The sequence below is a fragment of the Scylla paramamosain genome, chromosome 12 (assembly GCF_035594125.1).
Source record: "Scylla paramamosain isolate STU-SP2022 chromosome 12, ASM3559412v1, whole genome shotgun sequence".
NCBI classification, from domain to species: domain Eukaryota; kingdom Metazoa; phylum Arthropoda; class Malacostraca; order Decapoda; family Portunidae; genus Scylla; species Scylla paramamosain.
In genome coordinates, this window is record NC_087162.1 from 8,763,070 (window position 1) to 8,789,731 (window position 26,662).

At 40.3% G+C, this 26,662-nt stretch overlaps 1 protein-coding gene and 1 long non-coding RNA gene across 5 annotated transcripts in view; one reads left to right on the forward strand and one right to left on the reverse strand.

The window, feature by feature from the left end:
• The first annotated feature begins 1,253 nt into the window (after positions 1 to 1,253).
• LOC135105665 (uncharacterized) lies at positions 1,254 to 26,662 on the forward strand. 4 transcript variants are annotated; one of them, XR_010270940.1, is made up of 7 exons: positions 1,254 to 1,384; positions 4,925 to 5,039; positions 18,935 to 19,161; positions 24,978 to 25,122; positions 25,866 to 25,922; positions 26,019 to 26,230; positions 26,542 to 26,662. It is a non-coding gene; the product is annotated as an uncharacterized LOC135105665 (long non-coding RNA). The 4 variants fall into 4 exon arrangements; XR_010270939.1 differs by lacking the exon at positions 25,866 to 25,922; XR_010270942.1 differs by lacking the exons at positions 1,254 to 1,384; positions 4,925 to 5,039; positions 25,866 to 25,922 and adding an exon at positions 17,581 to 18,092.
• The window catches only part of LOC135105664 (netrin receptor UNC5C-like), a 430,244-nt gene continuing 425,209 nt past the window's right edge, over positions 21,628 to 26,662 (reverse strand). Inside the window, exons 17-18 of the mRNA XM_064014055.1 lie at positions 26,057 to 26,219; positions 21,628 to 25,216 (exon numbers count right to left, since the gene is read on the reverse strand). Coding sequence (XP_063870125.1) covers positions 25,045 to 25,216; positions 26,057 to 26,219 — 335 coding nt within the window. The 3' untranslated portion in view covers positions 21,628 to 25,044. The remainder of the gene's footprint in view (positions 25,217 to 26,056; positions 26,220 to 26,662) is intronic.

Genomic DNA, 26,662 nt, shown 5'->3' on the forward strand with positions numbered 1-26,662 from the left:
TTTTAAGTTTTCTTTCTCTCGTCTCTCTTTATAATTCAGTATTATGATCGTCAATAATCAGTTTAGTATTTTCTTTGTGACAGTGAATAAGAGATTGCCTTAAAAATTACATATCGCATTCACGAATAAGAGAAACTCGAGGAATATATTCTCTTGATTTATTGCATCCAGAGCATTGTATCTCACTGATGGGACAAGAGTCGGAAAAGTCACGGTATGAATAATGTTATTGCTGCACATTCACGAGAAGACAAGGATTCATAGAGGCAACACAAAGGTTATTTTAAAGTGACGTGCGGTCTATCAACGGAAGTCAAGCCTTTGAGCCAGCGCGTGCCTTCATTCTTGTCTGCTGGCTCCTGAATGTCTGCCCTCAACTCGCAATGGCCTTGATACACATCTAAGCGCTGTGACAGATCCTTCGATTACAACCTGAGAGTGCCAAAAATCCAACCTTGCCCTCACATAAGAGAAACCACCCACATAAAATCTACTGTAAAATTTCATCTTTTACTTCACATTACGTTGATTGTTTGACATTATACTTCCAAGTATGTCAAATCCTTAATGTCAAGTGCCGGAGGTCCAGTGTTCGAGTGCCAGCATTTCATCATGCTCTCCTTCACCCGTGCAGGTTTGTATTTACTGAACCGTTCACAGCTGCACTGGAACCTAGCGCCGGGAATAGCGAGGCTTGGCACTGCCCTTGCATCACAGGTCTTGAGAATACTGCTATAAGATAAGACAAAAAATAGCGTTATAAACTCTCGTTGCCTTGTCTTCCGCCTCTCATTTCTTACTTTACATCAATACTCACTTGCTTCACATATATTATGTCACATGAATAGAAATATTCGATAAGGAAACAATACTAGTTAACCAATGTAAATTATGAAAATTATTGTATTGGAAATAGTCGGTAATGAATAACCGAGCTTATATTGATAATTCACTGAAATGAGGTGAAGCGATCGTAGTATTTAAAAGCTTTAACATATGATGTAAACAAAAAAAAAATGTATATTCATTAAGCTAGAAAGTGTATACGGTGTAAATAGGAAATACTACTTTTTAATCAGGAAATAGTTCATATGATGACAGGATGCTATAATAATAAGATGCCATTCCTAAAGTCAGAGAAAATGGGAAACTTAATAAATGCTTAATATAAATGTATACGTGCACAAATACACGTAGTGCGTATTACCAAGACATTAATAATATTCTTCTCTAACCATTCGGATAAAGGAAACAAAACAGAATAAATGGTAACCAAGAAGGACTTGCGTGAATGGACTGGGAGAGCAGGCAGACGATTAGGAGCCGCTGTGTGAGGAGGGAGCTCCACGTCACAGAAGGCATTCCTCACCATCAACACCTCAGCGTAAGTATTCCTTCTCATATTGCCGGGTACATGGCAGCATCACCCTGTCTTGAGTTGGGATTATATACGAGTCTTGCACGTGGTCATGTGTAGGAGATGCAATGATAAAGGTGCGTTTTTTTTTTTTTTTTTTTTTATCAGTTACGAAGCCTCTCAGTACGTATGCAGTTATAAGGCAGTATGATTACCACGAACTAGATGGATAGTTACCAGTAATTACTCACTATATGTTACACCACATGGATAGGTCTTGATTATATTTGTAGGTCTGCATTATCTGATTTCATCGCATAATTGTCCTAACATGATTCAGTGAGTGATGGGTGAAATAGAAGCTTCGAGGCAGGTGTTTCAAACTATCGTTGCTATAATTGGTCGTTACTCCTGTAATGATCGTTCATTTGTGGATTTGTTGACCTGCATTGGGCATCATTTTGTACTTGTTAGAGGCGAGTACCAATGCAATAAATAAATGAATCGGCAAATAAATAAATAACATTATAAGCACTCGTTACTTTCGAAGACATGTTGATAAATAAGTAAATAAATGGATAAATGAATAAAATAACTTAATAAGCACTCATTATTTTCCCAAATAAATACATAAATAAACAAATAAATAAATAAATAAAATAGCATTATAACACACTGTTTTCCCAAATAGAAAAATATCAGCAAATAAAAAAAAATATCATAAACATTCATTAACTTGCCTTCCGTCACTTTCTCGCTTTATACCAACACTCAGTGGCCTCACTCCCCATCACATGTATAAGGCGAGCCATAGTTATGTCCGGTAATGTATTATTTAGTGCACATGTCCTGCGGGAAACAAAGAACACAAAGAAGATGACTTAGTGTGCCGTCCCTCACGCTAGAAACTTGGCGAGTCGAGTCGTAAAGTTATGCCCGTGAAATAGCAGCGGGACGGCTCGCAGGGAACAGCCTTATGGGGGGAGAGGGGAGATGGGGAGGTGGTAGAGGGAGAGTAGTGGTTTGTTCACGCGTGTGTCCTTTGTGTCTGTGCTTCTGGGGCTCTGACTCTGTTTTGTCTTGTGCTTTTTCCTATCTACTTTTCTTTTTTCTCTCTCACTCGTGCCGTGTCTCGCGTTTCGTTTTGTTTATTATCTTATATAAATTGTGTTTAATGTACTGCTTATTTTGTACTACGTACGAGAAGTCGGCTTTCCATGTTTTAGATGTGTTTAGTGTGTGTGTGTGTGTGTGTGTGTGTGTACGCCAGCGCTCATACAGTTCTATTTCATTACAATTGCTCCACTCCCGCACCGTACTTCATTAATGTATCCCAAATGCACATAAATTCCAGTAACGATTTTGGCAACTGTGTACTTGTAAACGTGCTCCCAGTGATCCTTTGAAGCCCATCTGTGAAATGTGGCAGCTGTCTCCCTAGTAGACATCCGTTCCTGCTAAATTAATACAAAGTCGACTGTTCCCCGTGGCCTTGACACTTCCAACCCCGTGGCGCTTCCCGGGGAGCAGTAGGGTCGATCCCAGAGCGGCATCAAATCGAGCCTCGTGTAATCACTTCGCCAACAACTGGCTGAACAATCTTCCTAACAGTCCTTGATTAACTGCCTGAGACTTCCGCTGTTCGGGCCCGCGTTGCTGTGTGTGTGTGTGTGTGTGTGTGTGTGTGTTTCCAAGTTTCCAAGTTCTCTAGTTCCCTTCCTCCCGGCACAAACCGCCCCGGAGCTTAAAAGGACCAATAAACCACAGCCACTGGTCCCGATATTTATCAGAGGCGTCCCAAAAAAAAACACTGCTAACGTCCCCAATCTGTCGCCTGCCAAGACCCTGCTCGCTTAGGCCCCCGCAGGTAAAAATCCCTGATTACCTGAGCACCGCGACAGGTGTGGGAGACAGATGTTCCTTCCTCCCTATTGATATGCATCATCAAAGGGGAGGAAGTGGAGGAGGCAAAATAGGAAGAGGAAGAAGAGATTGAGGCGGGAAGAAGAGGAGGTGTACAACGAGTTTGTGGAGATGGAGGAAGGCTTGGAGGGAACACAGAGACATGCGAAAAGTGAGAAGAGCGATTACAGAGGATTAAAATACCGGCAGAGAGAGAGAGAGAGAGAGAGAGAGAGAGAGAGAGAGAGAGAGAGAGAGAGAGAGAGAGAGAGAGAGAGAGAGAGAAGATGAAATAGATTTTTTCTCTTCGTTTTTCCATTCTTCCTTCATAAAACTTTTGGCTTTTCATCAACTTTTTGGTACCTTCAATTTTGCATTTCATCCTTTTCACTCACCACATGTTTCTTCGCTGTCCAAAATTTATCCTTACCTACACTCAAGCAATTATGTCCTCACTTATTCCAATGCTTTTCTTTTTTTCTTTTTTTCGCCTTTTCATCTTTTATTTTTCCAGCTTGACTTTTTCTCTTACCTTCGTTCCATTTTAATTAATTTGCAGAGTCAGGAAAATCACGTAAATTCACATTAATGAGGCTGCTAATTAAGTTGAGATTTTACTTTTAGGCTCTTTAACGAACACACTTACAGGAAGGTTTGCTGGACTTGTTGCTCTCCTCTCTCCCTCTCCTCTCTTTCCCTGCCATTGACAGCCACTCCTCTCATCTGTCCAGCGGCTTCGGTCCCTCTCTATCTATCCCATCCTTTGTTTCTCGCTTTTATTCCAACTCTCCCTTTCATGTTATTCTTTTCAAATAATTATTCTGTCCCTCTCATCTATCCGAATAGTTTCGTTCCTTCCTTTTAGCATTTCTTGCTTTCTCTGTTTCACTTTTTTTTTTTCAAGATACATACGTAGTTTTCTGTTTCATTGTATTTGAGAAGAATAGTTATGATAATTAGTAATATGAATTAGTGAAAGTTATTCTGCAGTACTTCAGCTTTTTCCACTCTAATATCACTTTTCCCTCGTCCGAAAAATTGTTTAGGCATCTCATCATTGAGAGCATAATAATTCCACCTATCATTAAAATATATGAAGTTGTGATGTGTTTTCTAAGGTAATTCTGAGTGAACGCTACAATGCAAACAACACCATATTTCTGGCCTCCCGAGAGTTGCGTATTTAGGAATCAAATGACACCCTCTCATAACACCAACTTAGATCAGAAAATACCGGAAATACGAGTGCATGTATATCAAGTATTAGAGCAGCGAAAGAATAAGTGGACACAACAATATAAGTTCGATTAATTCATCAAGCGCAATTCCTTTTTTTTTTTCCATTATTTATGTAGTTTAATGCATTATGTATTTTTTAACTCAATTTTTTAATAGGCAGTTCATTTTGTCTGGATATTCCGGGAGTAAAAAGTTAGTAATATCATTAGCATTATTGTGAGCGCCGCGCTGCTTAATGAGCCTAACTGATCTGTCATTAAGCGAGTCATTTGCCTCCCAATGACTCCTCTAATTGGCTTGGTGATTGAGTCATGATTGTGTTCCTCCAATCATACGTAGTGTTGTAACTCTCTCTCTCTCTCTCTCTCTCTCTCTCTCTCTCTCTCTCTCTCTCTCTCTCTCCATTACCTTGAGATACTTTCACAGGTCTGGAAAAGAGACCTTCCCTCACCTGCTCTAATGGTACGGAAATCCGAGCGGTAGCAGCAGCACGGCCCGGGGGATGCCGCTAAGACGCCAGCCAGGACGACCGCCGCGGAGGGTGAGTGGAAGTGGAAGAATGTTCACGTAATAGAAGGAAAGATGGGGAAACTTTTTTCTTTCTTTCCCTCTTCTCTTTCCCCCTCGTTCGTATTCCGTATATCTCTATTTAAGATCAACGCGGCGGTAGAAATCGAGGCTGCTTCTCTATTATTTTTTCTTCCCTCTCTACTCCTTATCTGTCCGTCTCTGTCTCTCTTTAAAGGCAAGAGAATTGATGTGGTGGTAGCAGATCGAGGGTCGTCTACATTCTGTCTGGGTTAAGGGGGAACTGTGTCTATCTACCTCCTTCCATCTTCTTCCGTAAGAGTATTCTCAGACACGTGAACTGTGAGAAGGGAACAATGAGTGACGCGTAATGACATCTCGGTAGGAATACGACAAGTCTAGAGGAGAAAGAAAGGAAAGGGAAGGGAAGAGTGAGGGCTGGAAAAAGATGAATTCACTGGTTCAGAAAAGGAGTCTTGATTATCTTTGAAGTGCGTCTCGAGAGTTTTTGAGGGCTTAACTAAGGAGGAGGATAAGAGAGGGAGAGAGAGAGAGAGAGAGAGAGAGAGAGAGAGAGAGAGAGAGAGAGAGAGAGAGAGAGAGAGAGAGAGAGAGAGAGAGAGAGAGAGAGAGAGAGAATCATATTTCCTTTGAATTTCGATAAAAAAAAGTAAAAAAAAACGAACTATGTAAAGTTTGCTACAAATATTTTTTTTTAATATAAACTCATACAAGACCAAAGAGAGAGAGAGAGAGAGAGAGAGAGAGAGAGAGAGAGAGAGAGAGAGAGAGAGAGAGAGAGAGAGAGAGAGGGGGAGAGTCTGGTTTGTATAGATAGACAGAGACAGATAGACAAACACACACACAGAAAGGACTCCATTTCAGCTTGGAGAGGGCGAGGCAATAGGGATGATGGATGATGGAGTGTGATGGAAAGGAAAGAGATGAGCCACGGGGCAAGATGGGAAGATAAGTTAAATATTTCTCTTTTCTCCTTCTCTTTCTCCTGCTTGGCATTAAAATGTTAAAAATCGGAGTGTATTACGAAAGCACTGATTCCTGATTTCATGTGTCAAGTTTTTTTTATCACTGATGTTTTTGTTGTCTTTGGTTGTTGTTGTTGTTGTTGGTGGTGGTGGTGGTGGTGTCGTTGTCTCTTCAGTCTTTTTACTCCTTCCCCTCCTCCTCCTCCTCCTCCTCCTCCTCCTCCTCCTCCTCCTCCTCCTCCTCCTCCTCCTCCTCCTCCTCCTCCCCGGATACTCATATATCCTTCATATGACAAACTTTGCTGAGATTGACAACTTTTGAAAGCCTTTATATTTACGTTTAAGTTTACGTTCTAAAGTTCTTAAACATTTCGTCCGACTTTAATCAACCTTCATTAAGAGCAAATAAAAAAAAAAATACAGAAAAAAAGATGTAGTCACAAGCGTTTTGTATTTACTTTTTCTAAATTGCAACTTTACTTTTTAAAGGTGGCATGTCATTCCGAATATTGAGTTGTCTGAGGTTAGGTTTCACTTTTTTTGTATATAGTTTTCTTGAAGTTGGTCGTTTTATAATACTTTCGCACTAATGTATTCTCCTTTTCTTTCACTTTAGTTTTTACATATGTTTTATTAGAAATAGCATAATGAATTACAGCAAGAATACCTATGTTTATTTCCTTTTTTTCTTTAAAGTTGTTGTTGTTGTTGTTGTTGTTGTTTTAGTGTGTGTGTTCTTACTCTTGTTTATGTTCTGCTGCTGCTGTTCTCGTTCTTTCCTTTGCTGAGATTCTCGTGTAGTCCTTAATTTCCTTCGTTTAGTTTCATAATCCACTGCTTCTAAGTTCGTCTTTCGTAAATATATCCGATGTCTTCTCTTCTTGTATACATTTAAAAAGTACTTCTTACAACTGCATTTCCTAGTCATTTTTTCCCCGTCTTCTTTTAGTTTTCTTTCCCTTATGACGCAAGTTTTGGGATAAAAATATTCTGCAACTTTGGGCATTCATTAGTCATTTTTCCCTCAAGAATTTGCAAGAAAATCCGGCCAACTCCATTAGCCTCAGAATAATTCCTTCGAGAACAGAATGGATTAAAAAAAAAAAAAATACCTCGTGATTCCACCCAACATTTTTTTTTTTTCCTTTCTCTTCTTCTCTCTTTCTCTTTCTCCCACCCACTCTCTTTCTAGCATTCCTCTCTGATTACTGGATAGTTCCTATTCTGTTTAGCCGACTGCTTGCTGATTACGCCGTGTCTGAGATAACTTTGGACTGTTGTGAGTTTGTTTGCTTCCTCGTTCCAGTGTGGCTTATGAGATCGCTATTTTTTTCTCCCGGCATGAGTTGTTTTAAGTTTGTTTCCAAGGCGGAGGTCGAGCGTTGCGATGCTGCCAGTGAGTGAGGGAAAAGTTTTTGTAGTACATTATTGCAGTGTGTGTGTGTGTGTGTGTGTGTGTGTGTGTGTGTGTGTGTGTGTGCCGAAGGCTGGCTAAGGTCTGTGAATGTTTATTTAATTATCTTTGTTTCTTTTTGGAGGCCACATAATTACAGCACCAAAAAAAAAAAAAGATAATTAATAAAAGTGAATAGAAAGAGCAGTTTTAGTCTAGTCATGGTAAATTTGCCTGTCTGTGTATTTGTGTACATAAGGAACTTTATAGCTGGCCAAGGAATGTACTCATGTTACTTGACTCATAAAGTGGACGACGAAATAACAAAAACTGATATGTATTTTTTTTTTTGTCCAAGCATGTAACGGTCGACTTTTTTTTTTTTTTTGTACAAGTCTTCTAAAATATTCCTGTCCTCCGGGTAGTTTTTTTTTGTACAAGTCTTTTAAAATATTCCTGTCCTCCGGTTAGTATTTTTTTCCTTTTTTTTTTTTTTTTTTTTATTCTGGGGGTCAGTGTAATGAAAACAATATTAGTTCAAAAAAAAAAAATAAATAAATAAAAAGTGTTCATAATGAAAATATGAATATAAAGAATAGATATATCATTTAATATTGGCTATCTAAATAAAGGCTCAGGCAATACGAGTGATGAAAAAAATAAATAGATAATGAAACTGTAATCACGTCTAGAAATTAAATACATAAATCAATAAATAAATAGATGAATAAATAATTGAATAAACAAACAAATAAGGAGTCAATTCCTTAACTGTTACTACTTGGTGATAACCAACGAACAAGACAGATTATGACCACTTAACGTTATCATCACAATCACTATCCTCATCACCACATCACCACCACCACCACCACCACCACCACAGACACTCAAGATCAGTACAGATAGATAATCAACATTGGATCACCTGAAGATCCGCCACCCCAGCCGCACTCGGGGTGGCAGATCTTCAGATGAGACAATCTGGGGTGGCGGATCTTCAGGTGATCCCATACTTTTAATGAAGTAAACTTTTTTTTCTGCATTTTTTATATCCACTCAGTTTTTTAATGCGTTCATGTTGTTAGGTTAGATTAGGTTAGGTTAGGTTAGGTTAGGCTAACCTAACCTAACCTAACCTAACCAAGTGAGAGAGTCTGGGGTGGCGGATCTTCAGGTGAGACAATCTGGGGTGGCGGATCTTCAGGTGATCCCTGTGGGGTGGCGGATCTTCAGGTGATCCTCAACATTAACTACCACCACCATCATCATCATCACTACCGTCATCACTATCATTAACTTCCACGATCAGTACAGATAATTATCACCATCATTAACGCTCACTATATAGATAATAAACAATAACTATCACCATCATCATTATTATCACCACCACCATCATCACCATTCTTATCATTAACACTCAAGATCAATACAGATAATCACCACCACCACCACCACCGCCGCCACCACCACCACCACCATCATCACTACAACCACCATCACCACCACCACCACAGCCTCCGCCTAACACTTGGCCAGCAGTCAGCCGCCGCCAGCTAATCAACACGCCCAAGGCCTCGCGCCCTCCGCAGCTCGGCGCTGGTCAATATCCTGTGTCGTTATAATAATGTCCAGCCACCCCCTCCTCCCCTCTCCTAGCTGAGCCCTTGCCCTCTATTAACATAATTACGGGAGCCGATAAAAATTGGCGTCATTAGGGTCGACCTCGCATTAATGAAGGCTTGTTTATCCAGCGCCGAACATGCGTCCCGACAAACATCAAAATACGTAATTCCAGTTACTGAGCGCTTACCCTAATTTGTATGGGGAAGTATGAGTGTGCTTTGTGTGTGTGTGTGTGTGTGTCCAATAACTGAGCAGGTCATGGTATCGGCAGGAAGTCACACCAACATACATTAAGTCATTGGTGGAATAACTTACTGATGAATTAGCTAGTAATCAAAACGAGGGAGTCGATCACCAACTAACTGACGATGCCAAGTCAGTACTAAATTTGAGGCAAACCCCCGGAAATAGCGTGGAACATTTATCTATACTGCGTGTGATGGATTGCATAAACACCTATTTATTACATGTGATAACAGAATTAGCGCCATGAATATAATACTGCTGAAGCCAAATGCTTATGAAATAGAGTTCATTAGGCGTGACAGTAGAGCGCTATGGGGAGTGGGGGAGAGGGAGTGGCGGCAGACAGTAGCCACTTCTCTAACTCACGCCGGATTAACCATAACAACGACCCCGCCTCTGTATTTATCGGCAAACTCGTGAGCCACAAGACTGTAGTCACGTATATTGCACAACTATTCTCTTAGTAAACAGCCTCCAGTAAACGGTCTCGCTTCTAATTTTTTTTCTCCACTTCTGTAAACCAGAAGTCCCTCACCGCACGACGATTTAGCGTCTTCTTGCCTTGGTAAAAAAAACTAACAAGGAAACTGTTTTGCTTCTAACGTGTGGCATGTCGCAGATCGATTTAATTCAGTTAAGTCAGAATAAACTTAATTTTAACCCGCTTATCCCTCGTTACGAGTTGCCTCTTGCAGCCAAGCTTAAGCCAGAGCATATTTAAGTCTGCGGTATAATTTAGTAATAGTTATTCATATTAAGTTGATGGGTGCGTGGCCGGCGGCGTGGCGGTGGTCCAGGCTCCGCGTGTGTCTGCTCGGAACTTCTCTCATTAAGGCGAATAAAGAGCTTACATACGACGCCATTGTTGCCAGAAGTAAGAATTCCCTCCATATTATTTTCTGTATCCTAGGAAACTTTGGTGGTGGTGCAAAAGGCCACCTTAAACCACGTAAGATTGTGCTTCTGGCGGCCCGGCGGTGGCGGGGGGGAGGGGGGAAGGATGCTTGATTTTTTATTTATTTATTTATTTTTTTTCATTACTTTCTCCATGGGCGGTTTTGTGCTGGACGTGAAAATTTAACATCTTGTAGGACATTGTTTAACTTTCTGAGATGCAGTGTGAATTATTATTTTTTTTTTATTATTTAATCCTAAGAATGTCTAGAAGTTGTGTGTATAAAAGAACAAATGAGCAAAAGGTAAATATTGAATGCCCTGCGGTGAAACATTCAACTGACAAACAAAAGCAGGAAATTCAAATAAATTACGTTTTAAATACAGACTTGAGTAAACTGATGGGAACTTGTATATGTAGATGGATAGATGGATAAACAGATAAATAGATAGAAAAATTGGATCACCTGAAGATCCGCCACCCCACAGGGATCACCTGAAGATCCGCCACTCCAGATTGTCTCACCTGAAGATCCGCCACCCCAGATTGTCTCACCTGAAGATCCGCCACCCGACTCTCTCACTTGGTTAGGTTAGGTTAGGTTAGGTTAGGTTAGCCTAACCTAACCTAACCTAACCTAACCTAACAACATGAACGCATTAAAAAACTGAGTGGATATAAAAAATGCAGAAAAAAGTTTACTTCATTAAAAGTATGGGATCACCTGAAGATCCGCCACCCCAGATTGTCTCACCTGAAGATCTGCCACCCCGAGTGCGGCTGGGGTGGCGGATCTTCAGGTGATCCGAAAAATTAACATGTAGGTAGATAGGTAGATAGATAGATAAGTACATAGATAGATAAGTAGATAGATAAGCTTAAGACTCAAGATTTTCAAGAATAACCGTGTCAGTACTAAATTGATTCAAATTTATGTATGAAATAAGCAGAAGAAAACGCTAATAGTGAGTGACGTAGTGATGGAAGCAGGGAGATGGAGGCAGGGCGGTGTTGCTATCTACCATACGTCCTAGGCGACCTCTTCTCCTGCACGACAGACATACTAAAGTCCCTGATGGTTCGGGGGGCGGCGGAGTTGTGGAGCAGTGCCAGAAGTTCGAAGCTCAGGGATCCACACTCGCGGCGGCCAACCGGGAGCTGCAGTACCCCAATAGGATCGAGAACTCTGATTGGCTATTAGTGAAGTTAACTCAAGTGCAGTACAGTGATCACATCCCTTAACATTTTGTAATAGTTAAATAGGTGTGAGTATGAGAAACCTTTGTGATGTATAGACTCGAACGGGGTGGTGATGTTGGGTCTAAGGCGTCATTTAAGTGGTGGACTGAAGTGTCTTGAGTATGGGAAAATGTAGTGTTTTGTGGCATTCTATAATAGGTGTATAAAAAGGTGTTGGTATGAGAAGCCCGTTTGAGGTACGGGTGAAATAGACTCTTACGGGGTATTGGTGTAGAATCTCATGTGTGCGAATTAGCAAGTGCTGCTTACATATAGAAGTGTCTTGCGTGTGGGAAGGTGTAGTGCTAAAGGCCATCTAAGCAAATGGTGGAGTATTTTAGGTATAAGATGATACTATGTTCTGGATATGCTGTCTCAAAGGGCTACCATGTGTTATGTGCTGTGTTTATTTATCTATTTATTTCAAGAAAAATTATCATCTGAATAATGCTTGCGTGGACAATAAAAGTCAGAATTTCTAGGCCACGTCTAGCAAAAACTAGTGGGATATTCTGGCGTCACTGTGTCTGTATTGAGTTAATTAAAGGCGAGCTTTTTGTCCAGCTTATCACACACACACACACACACACACACACACACACACACACACACACACACACATATGTATGAAATAGACATAATAGTTATAATCAAGAGTTGCGTTTTGCAGCACATCCTATGCACTGGCCCCACTCTCTTTACCCCCCCAAAAAAAAAAAAAATAAAATAAATAAAAAAAAAAGAAAGGAAAATTAATACATAGAACAGAATGACGAAATAAAAGTTTCAATATTCGCTTTAAAATAAAAATTCCTGGAAAAACCGTATTCAGCATCCGACTTGCTATCTTTTTAGGTAAATAGAATGATGGTAATAATGTTTGTAATAATGGTGATAATTGTAGTAGTAGTAGTAGTAGTTGTTGTTGTTGTTGCTGCTGTTGTTGTAGTTGTTGTGTGTTGTTGTTGCTGTTGTTGTTGTAGTAGGAATAAGAGTAGGAATAACAATGAGTATAATAAAACTAGTAATAATGATGATGATAAAAATATATAAATGTATAGTTTTCAGCCAATAGACAGAAATAAGTTCCCCATGATCTAGTGTTTCAAATTCTTACAGATACAAACTTGCCTGTCCGTCTCTTGTCTTCCTGCCTGCTTATCCTTCTGTGTGTTCATCAGTCTGTCGATTACACACACATTCTCTCTCTCTCTCTCTCTCTCTCTCTCTCTCTCTCTCTCTCTCTCTCTCTCTCTCTCTCTCTCTCTCTCTCTCTCTCTCTCTCTCTCTCTCTCTCTCAACTGCGGCAATCATCCTCAGTAATGCACCAGAAGATGTGAGAGTAAAGGGGAGCGATTCTTTCCTACTCTCTCCTCTTTACCTACTCTTTAACAAAACCCCCTCTCTCTCTCTCTCTCTCTCTCTCTCTCTCTCTCTCTCTCTCTCTCTCTCTCTCTCTCTCTCTCTCTCTCTCTCTCTTTCTGCCATTTATATGTCTCTTGTTATTTATTATCGTTTATTCTTTTCCCCACATTCTTGACCGTTTTGAAGCGACCTCCTTTTCTTCCTATTGAATGTTTCCCATCTACTTACTATAAATTTCTAGTTCATTTCCGCGAGTTTCTTTGCCGTAAATTCTCCCTCAGCAACAGCAGCGGCAGCAGCAGCAGCACGGGCTCAGAATCGATGGACAGGAAAGTGTAATAATGTTTAGATGTAGTCGTTTTGAAATCTGGTGTGTGGTCAGTCGTTCATGTCGTGTGTTGTGTTGTGCTGTGTTGTTACGGTGGGGGAATGGGGTGGAGAGGGTTTCTGTGTGTGTGTGTGTGTGTGTGTGTATGTGTGTGTGTGTGTGTGTGTGTGTGTGTGTGTTTTTCTTTCGTTCATGTAGTTTCAATGTTTATGCTTTCTTTCCTACTTTTTATTTCAAGAGGAGGTAATGTTTTCTTTTTTTTTTTGTTTATTTTTTAACAAATATTCGTAAAAAAAATAACATCCTTAATAGTGGAAACACACACGCACACACACACACGCACACATACACACACACACACACACACACACACACACACACACACACACACACACACACACACACACTCACACACACACACACACACACACACACACACACACACACACACACTTCCGCTCATTTTTCTCCTCTTCCGTCCCATTACGAAATTTCCTTATAAGAATTTCTTCCCCCCCACTGGAAATGAAATCGCCTCCACTGCCCCTGCTTGTAATAACGCGCAGGCTCGGCCCAGAACATTTACGGCGCCTAAAAGAAATTCACAACCCTCACCTTCTTGCCTAAGCTCCCACTCTTTTTAATACACCTTTGCAGATTTCTTTTACATATTTTAATTTCCTCTTCCCCCTCCTCCCTTCTAGTTCCCTCCCCCTGCCTCTCCTCCTCTTCGCATCCTTCCTTATTCTGGTGGAGTGGTTTACGGGGTTGATGTGAAGTTGTTCCCATTACGACCACACACCTTATGATGACTTTAAGGAGAGCTGGAGCCTTGGGAGTTGTATGAATTAACCGGGCAGTGAGTGGAGACGACTAGGAGGGAAGTAGGGAAGGAGAGACGGAGAGAATCGGGAACATTGAAGTCAGATTAAAGTTACTGAGCTGCTCAAAACACAAGTAATGAAGTGTGAATGGTAGTAAGTTGTCCCGGCTTTTCTATAATCTAGTATTCATGGTCTTGTTGAGAGAAACTGGTTGAAGGTTGATTGGTTTAAAAGGTGATGGGTATAATAGGAATACTGAGGGTAGATTGAAGCACTAAGCAGCTCAAAGCACAAAAATAGGATGAAATGTTGTGTATTATTCCATTTTTTTTTTTTTTTTTTTTTTTTTACAGTAGCTTAAGATCATATAAAAATACGTAGGGCTGGTAGAGCATTAATTGTGTTGGAAAAGGGCACATTGAAATCGAATCGAAGTATTGGATAGCTCAAAGTACAAGCAATAGTTTTAAGTTAATAGTACATTTCTCAAGCTTCTCTAATGGAACCATAAGAGGGATACTAAGCTGGTAGAACACTGAAGCGAGTAATCCGGCAACGAAACGCCGGCTGAAGCAGCAATATTGTATCAAATGTTTCGACTACAAAGCTCCAGACGTCTTCCCACTCAAATGTTTAAGTGTTCGTAGCACATTGATTTAACAAGAAAATACGAGTGCATGACACGCGGAAAAAATTGGGTAAGAAGGACAAATAGAATAGTAAATATATCGAAAGCGTCTCACCGGGATGCAGGGAATCTCAGTGATGGGTTTAAAAGTATTCCCTTCCCTCGTAAATCCTTAGCGTGCATTGCGTTTTCTGTTTATTTAATGACCAGACGAACCGTTCGAAATGCGAGTCTGAGTGGAGGAAGCACAAAGAGGAGGTGGAGGAGGAGGAGGAGGAGGAAGAAGAGGAAAAGGAAAAGGAAAAGGAAAAGAGGAGGAAGGAAAGAGGAGGTGGGTTAAATATGGGTATTTTTCGTAATGGCATATTATCCTGCATTACAGCTAGAGTGTGGAACAAGAAAATGGTGCTGCTTCTCCCGCATGTCCACTGAGGGTCATTAGATGTGTGTGTGTGTGTGTGTGTGTGTGTGTGTTGTTATATAAGGTCATTAGGTGTTAGCAGCAAGTAATTAGTCTTTTCCTTACTCTCTTGCATACCTTTCTTCCTTTCTTCGTCCTCATGGATCAGAGAGAGAGAGAGAGAGAGAGAGAGAGAGAGAGAGAGAGAGAGAGAGAGAGAGAGAGAGAGAGAGAGAGAGAGAGAGAGAGAGAGAGAGTGAGAATCATGTTTGCTTTGTTCTTAGGTGATAAAAAAGAAAATCAAAGTAAAGTCTGCTACAGATATTTTTTGCAATATAAACTCCAACAAGGTCAAGGAAGGAGAGAGAGAGAGAGAGATAGATAGAGAGAGAGAGAGAGAGAGAGAGAGAGAGAGAGAGAGAGAGAGAGAGAGAGAGAGAGAGAGAGAGAGAGAGAGAAAAAAAAAAAAATAATTACCAAAACAAGTACTGTGCTCTTAGTATGTAAATAGAGTACGTGTAATATAGACCAGAGAGTCTTTATGACTAAGATGTGTTATCCTATATTAATTTTTATAATATGATTTAGGTATTGTTGTGTGCTCGTATATTTGATTTAATTAAGCAACACTTCGCTCATATTTTTCTGCCATGTGGTATATTTCGAGTCAGTGTCATAAATGTGGTTGAATTTAGAGAGAGAGAGAGAGAGAGAGAGAGAGAGAGAGAGAGAGAGAGAGAGAGAGAGAGAGAGAGGGGAGGGGGGGGAAGTCGCCGAAAGAAAACGACTGACTGACGGACTGATATTTTCACTGAAACTTGTGCAACACACACTCACAGTGCAAATATATTCATGGCTATCTTGGGTGGGTACAGGAGCAAGAGCAGCGTGAAGTAAGAGAATTATATAATAGTATGTAATCATGCAGTGAACCACCCAAACCACAATAATGTACATGTTACTGTATAGAGTGATTAGTAATAAATGTGATCTCAGTAGTACTTACCGTGTCTTTAAAACCTAAATAATATCTTAGTGGTAGTTACCTGTCTTTAAAACCTTAAGTATCTACATCCTATGCTCACAAAACCATCAGTGCTAATGCCTCTCCCCCACACCCTTCCACAATTTCTCTGTGAAGTTCAGTTTCAGGTGCTAATAATTTCCAAAGCTTTAATTTTATTTAGTAGAGATATAAAACGTCACAGATTGGTGCGTGTACGCGGTGTGTTACGTGGGAGAGGATAACAAAATGGCAGACTTAATGGGCCTATGGTTGTTATGGGTAAATTTATAAAAAAAATATTGAAGTTTCCCAACCCAGAGTTCAGAGTGCTCTAGGTGATGGAAGGAGAAGGCAGGCTAGCTTATGGTTCTCTATTGCTTGCTGTTCTCTGCCTTAGGTGAGTTAGGTTAGTGTTAGTAGTGTTGTGCAGTCAGTGGTTTGCCACGTTAGTGGTGGTAAGAAAACGTGCGCTAATTTATGATTTTGTAATGCTTGTTGTTTCCTCCCTAGCTTATGATACACTATTGTCAACCTGGCTATCCTGCGTTGTGTCTGGCTTGTGTGTGATTCCATGCTTTTTTTACCATGCTTGTGATTAATGCTGTGGTTTGTTGTGTAAATAAGTTAGTGCATTGTTAACGTTTTGTTAGATACATTATTAAGGATTTATGCATGATAGTTAACCAGGTGAGGGGCACGCTTCGGATCAGTATCGAGGTGCAGTGTTTGAATATGGTGGCGGCTTCTGTTCAGCGGTCAGGGTGTTTACATGAAACTGACGATTTTTTTTTTTTTTTTTTTTTTATGTCGGGGAGAGAGAGAGAGAGGGGGGGGGGGATGCCAGTTGCCAAGAGAAAGCCAAAAGTTGCCTTTTTTTCAGATCGATTGTGTTGCCTTTATTTTCTAAATAATATTCAGTGTGCACTTGAAATATATATTTCCATATGTACAAACATGTTCTCTGTATGGCGTGGCAGTGAACTACGTAGGTGGTATTTAACTTCTACGCTTAGCTATCGGGAAAGGATCGGTCTTTGTGATTACATGATCAGTGCTCTGAAAACAAGCTGAGAGACTAACCCACATATACAACTGTCATAATTAGCGTTTACAGTTGGAAAGAGAAGGAAAGGCAACTTATGACACTATTTCCAAGTTGTTTGCATTCCGTATTCTGAGTAAGTTGAGTTCATGTGGCCTTTTTTTCTTTTTTTTTTTTTACGCTTGCTTGCTGTTTTCGGTATTATTGCAGTTTCAACCAATACACAGTGTGTAACTATAGCCCTTCGCAGGGTCTACATCTCACTGTTTGGAGGATTTCTAACCCCATGTTACCCTGTCGAAAATTAATACCAACTTCAAATGATAATTTCGAAGGTTTAAGTCAATTCTAACTTAGATCCACCACCTGTCGTCTCTCGTAGCATACTGAGTGTTCGTATGTTTATTATCAATGGTGCGCATGCGCGATGGCGACGTGACGTTGTCACGTGTTAAGAACTATGATAACGTGGGGTTACCTGCTGTGAATCAGGTCACACGGAAATTTGTTGGCCAATCACAAATAGGCACGTGTGTTTTGAGGAGGAAGCAGCACCCGCGACTGTGCTACGTCAGTTAGACCATGGCTACGGTAGGAAGACGTGTGCTGGCTGTGAATATATTGTTGCGCCCACCCCTCACTCCGGGCGGGCGTATTATCCACACGGGCACGGGTCGAGAAACTAGAGCAGCGGGGCCTCAAATAAGTCACACTCGGAACGGCGGGACAAGGCACACACACACGAGGCCGGGGCACAAGGGAAAACACGGCCACTATTTCCTAGGTTTATTGACAAATCCTCCGCAAGTACACTGCTTTACAAGTTCACAGTGGCACCACAAGTCTTCCAGGGAACGACAGGCACTCAACAGGCAGGGAAACACTTCCAAAGCAGGCAAGCACACGCTCGCTTCCTCTCGGGCCACGCGTCTCCTCTCTCTCTCTCTCTCTCTCTCTCTCCCTCTCTCTCTCTCTTTTCCCGCCTCTCCAAGTGCTGCCACCTCCAACAGTGTTGCCACCCACACCCATACCCCTGGTGTAACAATACGAACTGGTAGTTTACCGCCAGTTCCATCAAATTCAAGGTATTTTACGTTAAGTAATTATTCTTGGTATGTAGTGATGACTAACAGAATGTAGAAGTCTACATATGTTACGCTACTTTACCTTATTGGGGGAAGGAGTTAGGAAGTTGGATTAAATTATATTAAATTAGCTTAGTGACCTCAAGGAGGGATCCGGGGGTGGGAGGGCGAAGCCCCCCGCCCTGGTTAGAGTTAGGTAGAATAGATTAGGTCTGTTACGATAGGATAGTGTAAAAATTTCTCGTTTCGAAATATGCCGTTTGTCATCCTTAAGACTTTTCAGGAATGTCAAAAAAGCCTCATTTTGGTTTTCCCCACCCAGCCCCTTTGTTTGCTGGCTTTACTGAAAAAGACAGAGGATGGGAGTATTGGTTGAAACTGCAAATTTACCCTGTTTTCTCTCAAATTGATTGGTTTAATGTTTAGTGTACATTTTATTACGCAATATTAATCATTAGGTAGTTGTTTGAGAAGAAAATGCTGCCTTAGGATTCTTTATAGTTTCCGTAAGGCAAAATTCACGTCATTATGGCATTTTTTAAGTACCATTAACGATCATGAAACAAGAGATTGTCAGCTATTGAGTCGTACTGAATAAACGATCGAAGCAGTTAGAGATATTCGAAGCAAGTGGGATTCAGAGTGCATAATCTTTCCCATCCTTGTGTTGTTTCTGACGTCCGGCGCCGAGCGTGGTGGTGCTGTTGTAGTTCTCTTTCCCCAGTTGTTTATGTCCCCGCTGAGCAAGTGCAGTAGTATGTGGATTATGATGTTTACTCTTTTTTCTTTTAATTACCATGATAATTTTCCATGTGTGTCTGATTGTTTTTCTTACCCGCTAGTTTGGAAGAGCTGGCACGGCGAGTCTCCGGCGAGGCGTGCGGGAGTTACTCTTGAGGACGATGGCAAGGCGCTACAAGAAGGAAAATATTGCCCGCCAGCAAAGCCAGATGGTGATATGGAATCGTGATTCGTGGAGTGTACCTTGGACGATGCTTAGAGTGACTTGACAGAACAAATTACATCGCCACAGCCTGAGCAGCACTATTACGAAGGTAACTGAGGAACGGTATGTGACAAGTGTTTTTAAGTGTATGGATCGTATGAATATTAGGGATCCCAACTAATTTTAGGATAGGTGAAGTTAAGTTGCATTATGTTGGAACTGGGTTAGATTATGTAGCTGTCTAATATAAACTGTTTCCATGCTCATCTTACTGGCACATTTGTATTTCAACATAATTTACTCCGATCTAAATATGACTCCTTCCTATAGAAATCCATGTAATTCTCTCTCTCTCTCTCTCTCTCTCTCTCTCTCTCTCTCTCTCTCTCTCTCTCTCTCTCTCTCTCTCTCTCTCTCTCTCTCTCTCTCTCTCTCTCTCTGGCTCCATATCCAAAAAGTTTATGAACCTGGGGTAATGAGGTACTGCATCCGCATAGGAAAGGATAAGTACAGTGAAGGTTCATCACTGGGGGTTACACAGTGTAGTGTTGAGAGGGGCCAAATGAATAATCATCAAAATGATTTTCTTGTTAATTTCTGACAAAGAATATTCACTATCTTCTAGAGCTTTATGATGTCAAGTGCCACTTTACCCATTTCAAAGCATGGAGATGGAATTTAAACATTCAATATGACTAAGGAAGAATCTAAGGAGAGGAGGGCTGCTGTTACATGTTACTTTGAGACAAACACATCATGTTCTTGTAAAGTAATTCTGTGTAACAAATATTCTATAAAGTCCTTAATATTGATGGAGTGGCATAAAATGGTAACAAAGCTCTGCCCTCCATTGTGTACTGCCAGGACAGTTGAGGCAGATCCATGACCACCCGTGAGCCTTGGTGGCCTTTTGTGGCTTGACTGGTAACACATCATAATGGCATGATGTGGTTTGCTCTTGGGTGAGGTTGCCTCTCACTGTGAATTTTCCCCCGTTTAGATTAATTTCCCTGTGTATCTATGATCCTCCAAGCTGGACATCACAGTATCACCCTATAAATGGGATTAGTCAATGGGGAGAATGTTAGGTGATGAGTATAAGGGATGAGCTGCAGGCGTATGGAACTTTCACTTCTTGAACCTTTTCCCCTTTAGTCATTTACATCCAGACCTGTTTCACTTGAACATTATCTCCTACTTGAGGTTTTCCCCCCCTCAGTAATTACTTAACCTAGTATGACCTAAATCCCTAAGTGTGGTGTCTCATCCTGGCTGCTCCATCACAGGAAATATTGTCTTGGTGCACAGATACAAAGTCTGTTTAAAATGTATTTGATCTCAGGATGAGGGACAAAAGTTACCTTTTTTGGTTTCTGACCCATGCCTTTCACAGTCGGCTCTTTGTTACTCCACACGCTTAGCCCATCAGTCCTTCTATTGCTGGAAACCTTTCTGGTAGTCTTACATCTGACAGCCACCATAACATTTTGTGTGACAGCTTCTCTCATTGGAATTCTTTCAGCAGCATCCTTGGCTTTGGACATAGCGTGAAATCACAGAGCTGTGTGTAAATCTGAGGAAATTGGTGTCTGGCTGAGATCTCCTGGATGAGGTGGAAAGAATGGGCTAGGCATTGTCATGATGCAGTTGCCTGACTCTCAGAGATCCTGTGTCATTCTTTGCATCCATTCCAGAATCTTTTGTAGAGTACCAAAGGGGTAGGGAACAGTTTCATTATGATGGGGAAGGATAAACTAGTGTATGTATACTGTCAGGTCATGTTGTGGGAGTGTGTGGCCTGCTGTGCTGTGCCTGGGTTCCTGGGGTATAATACAGTGGTCCATGAGAATTTTCCTTTCCACTGGTGCCCAACAGGGCTAAGTGTGTTAATGATGCGTGTGTGAATTTGTGGTGCTTTGTTTATGCCACCCATGTGGGATTGCTGGCCTGGTGCACCATAGTATATATATATATATATATATATATATATATATATATATATATATATATATATATATATATATATATATATATATATATATATATATATATATATATATATATATATATATAGACCAAAGTTTTCAGGTTTCCCAGACTCCCTACTTTTCCACACTTACTTCCCTGTGATTTCTATCTGTTCCCTAAGCTGAAGATGCTGCTAAAAGGCTGCCTACTTAAGAGATGAGACATGTTCCAAATCAGGACTTCCAGAAATGTTTCCAGCAGTAGAACTGATGTGCCAAGTACACAAGGTCATAATGGACACAGTTACGAAATTAGAGTTGGAACACAAAACATATGCCACTTCTTGTTCCTTGATCTAAGGTCAGATGCTTTATAAACAGACTTCATAAAAATGCATCTGTATTTGCAATGCTTTGTTTCCTCAGATGATATGATAGCCACTGAAAAGATAGAGATAAAATTTGGGGAGTTTTCAGCCATATCTTTTCATATCTAACTTTTACCAGTATGAAAACTGCTTTTCTTCACTAATGGATGGATGTGTTGACTTGTAAGAGGATAGACTAGTTGAGCCCTTTTCGTATATTTTGGTAACAGTTTCTGATAAAGTAAAGTACAACATACATCAAAATTGCCTTTATTGTCTCTGTATATATGGCTTTATCCTCCACTGGAGTCTCACGGAAGAACGGCTTGTGTAACAGTGGAAGCACCAGCAAAACACACAAGACTCTGACCATGTCTTCAATTTATAATGTGCTAAAACATCATTTTGTCTTGATTTAAAGAAAAAGTGCTGTAAATAACACATACAGCCCATAAAAAATTTCCATTTTTTATGTATTGCACAATAACAAAAAGAATGCATTTTTAACACATCAATCACTGATTGATTTGCAAAATCATGATTTACATTCAAAAATTACTGTGCACTTAGTTAAGAGAAAATATGAGCAATAAGCTTATAATATACATAAAAAGGGGCAAACACTCCTGTAAAACTTGGGACTAAAAAGTGAAGTGTAAGAAGCCAAGCAGTGAAACAAAAGATGGGCTGCAGCAAGCATGGTCAGAGCATGATGCGGGCTACATAGAGAACATGAAAATTATATGAGGGGAAAAAACTCTTGCTGTAACAAAACTTGACCGGATTGTTTCAGGGTCACAGTTACAACTTTCTCTTTCCTAAGTTATTCTCTGAGACTCCAAGGAAGACTATTTACAAAAAAAGCTCTTCTCTATCTCTGTACATAGAAAATTCATATAAACAACATGAAAATCATCTTTTATGACTGTATCAAACATGTTGCCTCAAATTTTGGTAAAAGGGGATGAATTTTATCCACTTGAATCAAACTAGGAAGACCATCTTACTCTCTTCACTTATTAAGAGGTTTTCCTGCACATTCAGAAAATAAGGCAGCTAACTGGTCATTCAATTGTCTTGTCACTCTTAGCCCATGTGTTTTTAAAGCCCTACTCACTGGGAGCTGACTTGACCAACCTTACTTTATTCAAGCATGGACTGAACACAAAGAAAAAAATCACCAATGGCAATATTGAAATAGAGCAAAATCTTTGGTACCCAGAACAAATTGGATTCAAAAGTAACAAATATAGATTTCAACAGTAATAGGAACACTATGAGAACTATGTTTACTTGTGTTTTGAAAGTTAAGGTCCATGCTCATCCTGTCTAAACTTCCCAAAAAAATGCAGAGTGCGAACAGTTTGTCAAGATTTCTTCCTTAGTACCTTTGTTTTTTTTTTTTTTTTCACAAGAAACTTCTTGAGAAACCTCGCGTGTTGTGTGGATGTACATGACACACAGCAGTAATGTACACCTGTCATGCATAGAGGGCTGCTGCATAGCTGGACGGTGCTGGGACGCGCTGATGCCCCACACACACCGCCACACGGCCCCTCACTCCCCACCCTAACTGGCCTTTTTCATTCACCCTTTACAAGACTTGTTACACATCAACTCTGGACTGTAGTAATCAAACATGACACATCAGCTTCCTTTCCATGCATCTGGTTAGCTTCTATCCATGCAATGTGTTGAATACTGCTAACTTTCGCTTGACACAATGTACAAAATGAAGATGAATGTCTTGTGATTTCATTTGGGACAGAAAACGTTAGCTAACACTGGTGTCTATGATGCTCTTATGAAGCACAACAGTATATAATTACTTTCCCTAAATAACTTCTTATTCACATATATATATGTTATAATAGAGTAAAACATTTCCATTGTGAGTATGGAAGTTGTGCAATGACTATGGAGCAGTGTTGGTCCAGAGTGAGAGTGAGGATAATGTGAGAGTGTATGGGAACTATAGTGCCTCCCTTGTTGAGGTTCCTTCTGTGCTTGAAGTGTTCTATCATGACGAGGTTTCTCTAACAATTTTGCCTTAGTATTGCTCCCCTATGATTTAATTACTCTTGTGATAAAGTCAAACAGAACTGCCTCAGACATAAGAGACACAAAGTGTCACTTTTGGTACTTACACTATTAGTACTAAATAAGAGACAGCTTACAATGGGATATGGTGTTGAAAAACAGACCAACCAGTGAATTATGTATGTGTGTGTGTGTGTGTGTGTGTGTGTGTGTGTGTGTGTGTGCGCGTGCGCACATGCACGTGCAATAAGAGTGGGATCCGTGGCTCAGGGCCAAAGGCTGCCAGACACTCACTGATGCCTGAATCTTGACTTTCTGTAACACGTGGCAGTCACAGCTTGAAGACCATCACCAGGCCCAAAAGTATTCAGTCCGTGGTCCACTGCTACATGAAGTTGTAGCTTTCAAGACTTACTAAAATACAAAAATGCTGACTGGCAAGTTGATCCACGATAAGTGAAACCACTTTTGTTTCACCACCATGAGTAGCCTCAATGATACCATGAAAAAAAAGGCAGTATACAATTAATGCACTTGATTATCAATTGACTGCAGCAGTGTCCTCTTCTTCCCAAATGAGTGAGACATGAATCACTGGCCACTGTCAACAGTAAACACAACTGTTTCAGTTCGAGCAGTGACTCATCTTGCCTCCTCCACTGCATTCATGACGTCTCTTAGAGTAATTTATGGCAATATCACACAATTTGTAAATAAATAAACTATACAACTTCCATGACTCAATATCTTATTATTATCAGCCCTCTTAATCCATTTTGAACAAAGTCTTTATCTATGTACAAAATTAAAAAGAATTGACCAAGATGATCATAACAATAGAGATGTGGCAGAGCCGTGCATCTCTCTCTTCTGCTCTTCACAGTTATAAATATCTTAAGGAGAGGTAACATCTACCAGGCTTGGTATCCTAAACAAACATGGACGAACTGACTTGAACACTTAATACAATCCAATTATAACAGCTACTTCTTTACCAATGTCATCTAAAAACTCTACACAACACAAGATCAGAAAGCTCGTGGTATTGTCAACTATCAGGCTTTTCTGAAGTCAGTCAATTGCTTCTTGATGGTGTCAGTGTCCACTCAGTATGGCACAATTTGGGGCCCCTGCAATGTTCACTTCAATTCACTGCAGCTTTGCTACTTTATTTGTATATTGCACTCAAATACTCATTAGGACCACCTTACTTTTCATGTGAACCCTTTCTTTGCTATTATTTTCAATAAAGTGATGTTCATTCATACTTGCTTGAGCTGCACTGGTAAATTTGTCTTTACATATCAGGAAATGAGTCACTACCCTTCTTAATGCACAAGTCTCAGCACACTGTTGAGGGCAAGTACAGGCACATATATGAACACAAAATGCACTCCAATTATGTACTTTCCACAAAAACAGTACTGGACCAGAACTAACACACAAATTTTCAAGAGAAATTCACACACCTCATGCTCTAATTTTTTATTAGTGAGAAATCTCACACAGTCATGAGAAAGGAACTTCTAGATCCAAGTGCTTATTTGTTATATCTTTTTTACAGGTTTACAGTGTCTTGTGGCACAGACAGACGAACTGAGCACTTCCTCTGCTGATGGTCACCGACTTGCTCATATCCAAGCACCAGCATGGCTCTCCAAGATGTGGGCGGCGTCGGGCCGACCCATCACTCGCAGCACATTGAGGAGGTCGGTGACTGCATTGGGTTCCCTGTGCCGAGCCTCCCACAGGTCCAAGATGTGCTCTGTAGGACTCTCCTTGCATGCAAAATAATTCAAGTACCTGCAAAATTTTGGTTATTTTATAACCTTCCCATTGCTAATATATTATACATTTTCTTAAACTTGACAGTAAGCAACAAACCAACAGATCTGCTTGGTATGATACAATCAGTAGTGCTTATAAATTATGCCTCATTCATTGTACTAGAGTTTGGTTCTAGCCTCTACTTGAGTTTTTTTCTGAAAGTGCCTCCAACTTTTTACTATTCTTAACTCAGGAATTATTATTAGTGAAGAGTTGATGAACATATTCTGTTTGCCAGATGTTAAGAATTTAATGTGAGCAAAAGACAGAAGATGAAAGTAAAGAGAAGGGATTGTCTTCAAAGGAGAAAGTAATAATGTTAAACTTTATTTTGGGAAGTTGAAAACTCAAGTGGGAGAGAAAATGAATGAGAATAATATCTTGGATTGTGTAAAATAAGAATTAGGAGATGAGAGGAAGTGCAATACAAAGGAGAAGAGTGTGGTTAGGTGATGGAATAAGTACTTATATGAAAGAATAATTGTTTTTATATATCATGTGAGATGTGTGTATTGAATGAAAGATACAATGGTCAAGAATATATAAGCTCATAAAATGTTTAACTGGAAGCATCTTTAGGCTAGAAAAAAATGGGTGGTGCAAGTAAGAATCTCTCTCTCCACAGTATGTCCCCACATTGTTTACAAACCAGTCACTCACTACAGCCTCTCAAGAAATTAGTGTGAGTTTTTTTGCAATAATATAGATAGAATTTTAAATAAAATCAATATATATTATTAATACAAAAATTGTGTACAACTCTAAATTTAACTCCAAGGGACACAAGAAGTGTGTGAGGCATGCTTCAGGACCCACCTGTCCACATTTAGCCGGGCAGCAAGCATGCGCCAGTCATTGCCCCGGGCATTGGGTGGGTCAAGGCAGCGGCACAGCTCCCACCGCAGTCGCTGTGGCAGGCGGAACACTCCAGGCTCAGGGGTCAGCTCCACCAGGGAGGAAAAGCCACTGCTAGATGTCACTGGTACCAAGGTGGATTTTCATTAACATAATGCTTACTCAGTCACTTGTATAATATTAAAATATTAAGCTAGCTGAGCTAGAACCTTACAGCAGCCATAACAACAAAAGTTAAGATGTACCTTTTATTTTGACTGAATAGAAAGCTACTAATAATTCTATTTTAATATCTGCTTCTTTTGCCTCTCCTTACAGTCCTCAAGTACTTTTATCTCCACACCTTCATTTGTGCAATGAAAATGTGCCTGGCCCTGTCCCATATAGCTAGGATATTATTGTGGTATTTTTTAGAGCTTAGAACTACTACAATCTCTTCATTTCAGACTGTTGAGAGGATGGTAGCCAGTGGAGTAAGAAACACTGTAGCTCATCCACAATGTGTATACTTTCTTCCAGGAAGTTAATTTTTTCAATTCTTGTTTTCCATAAACATTATTCAGTAGC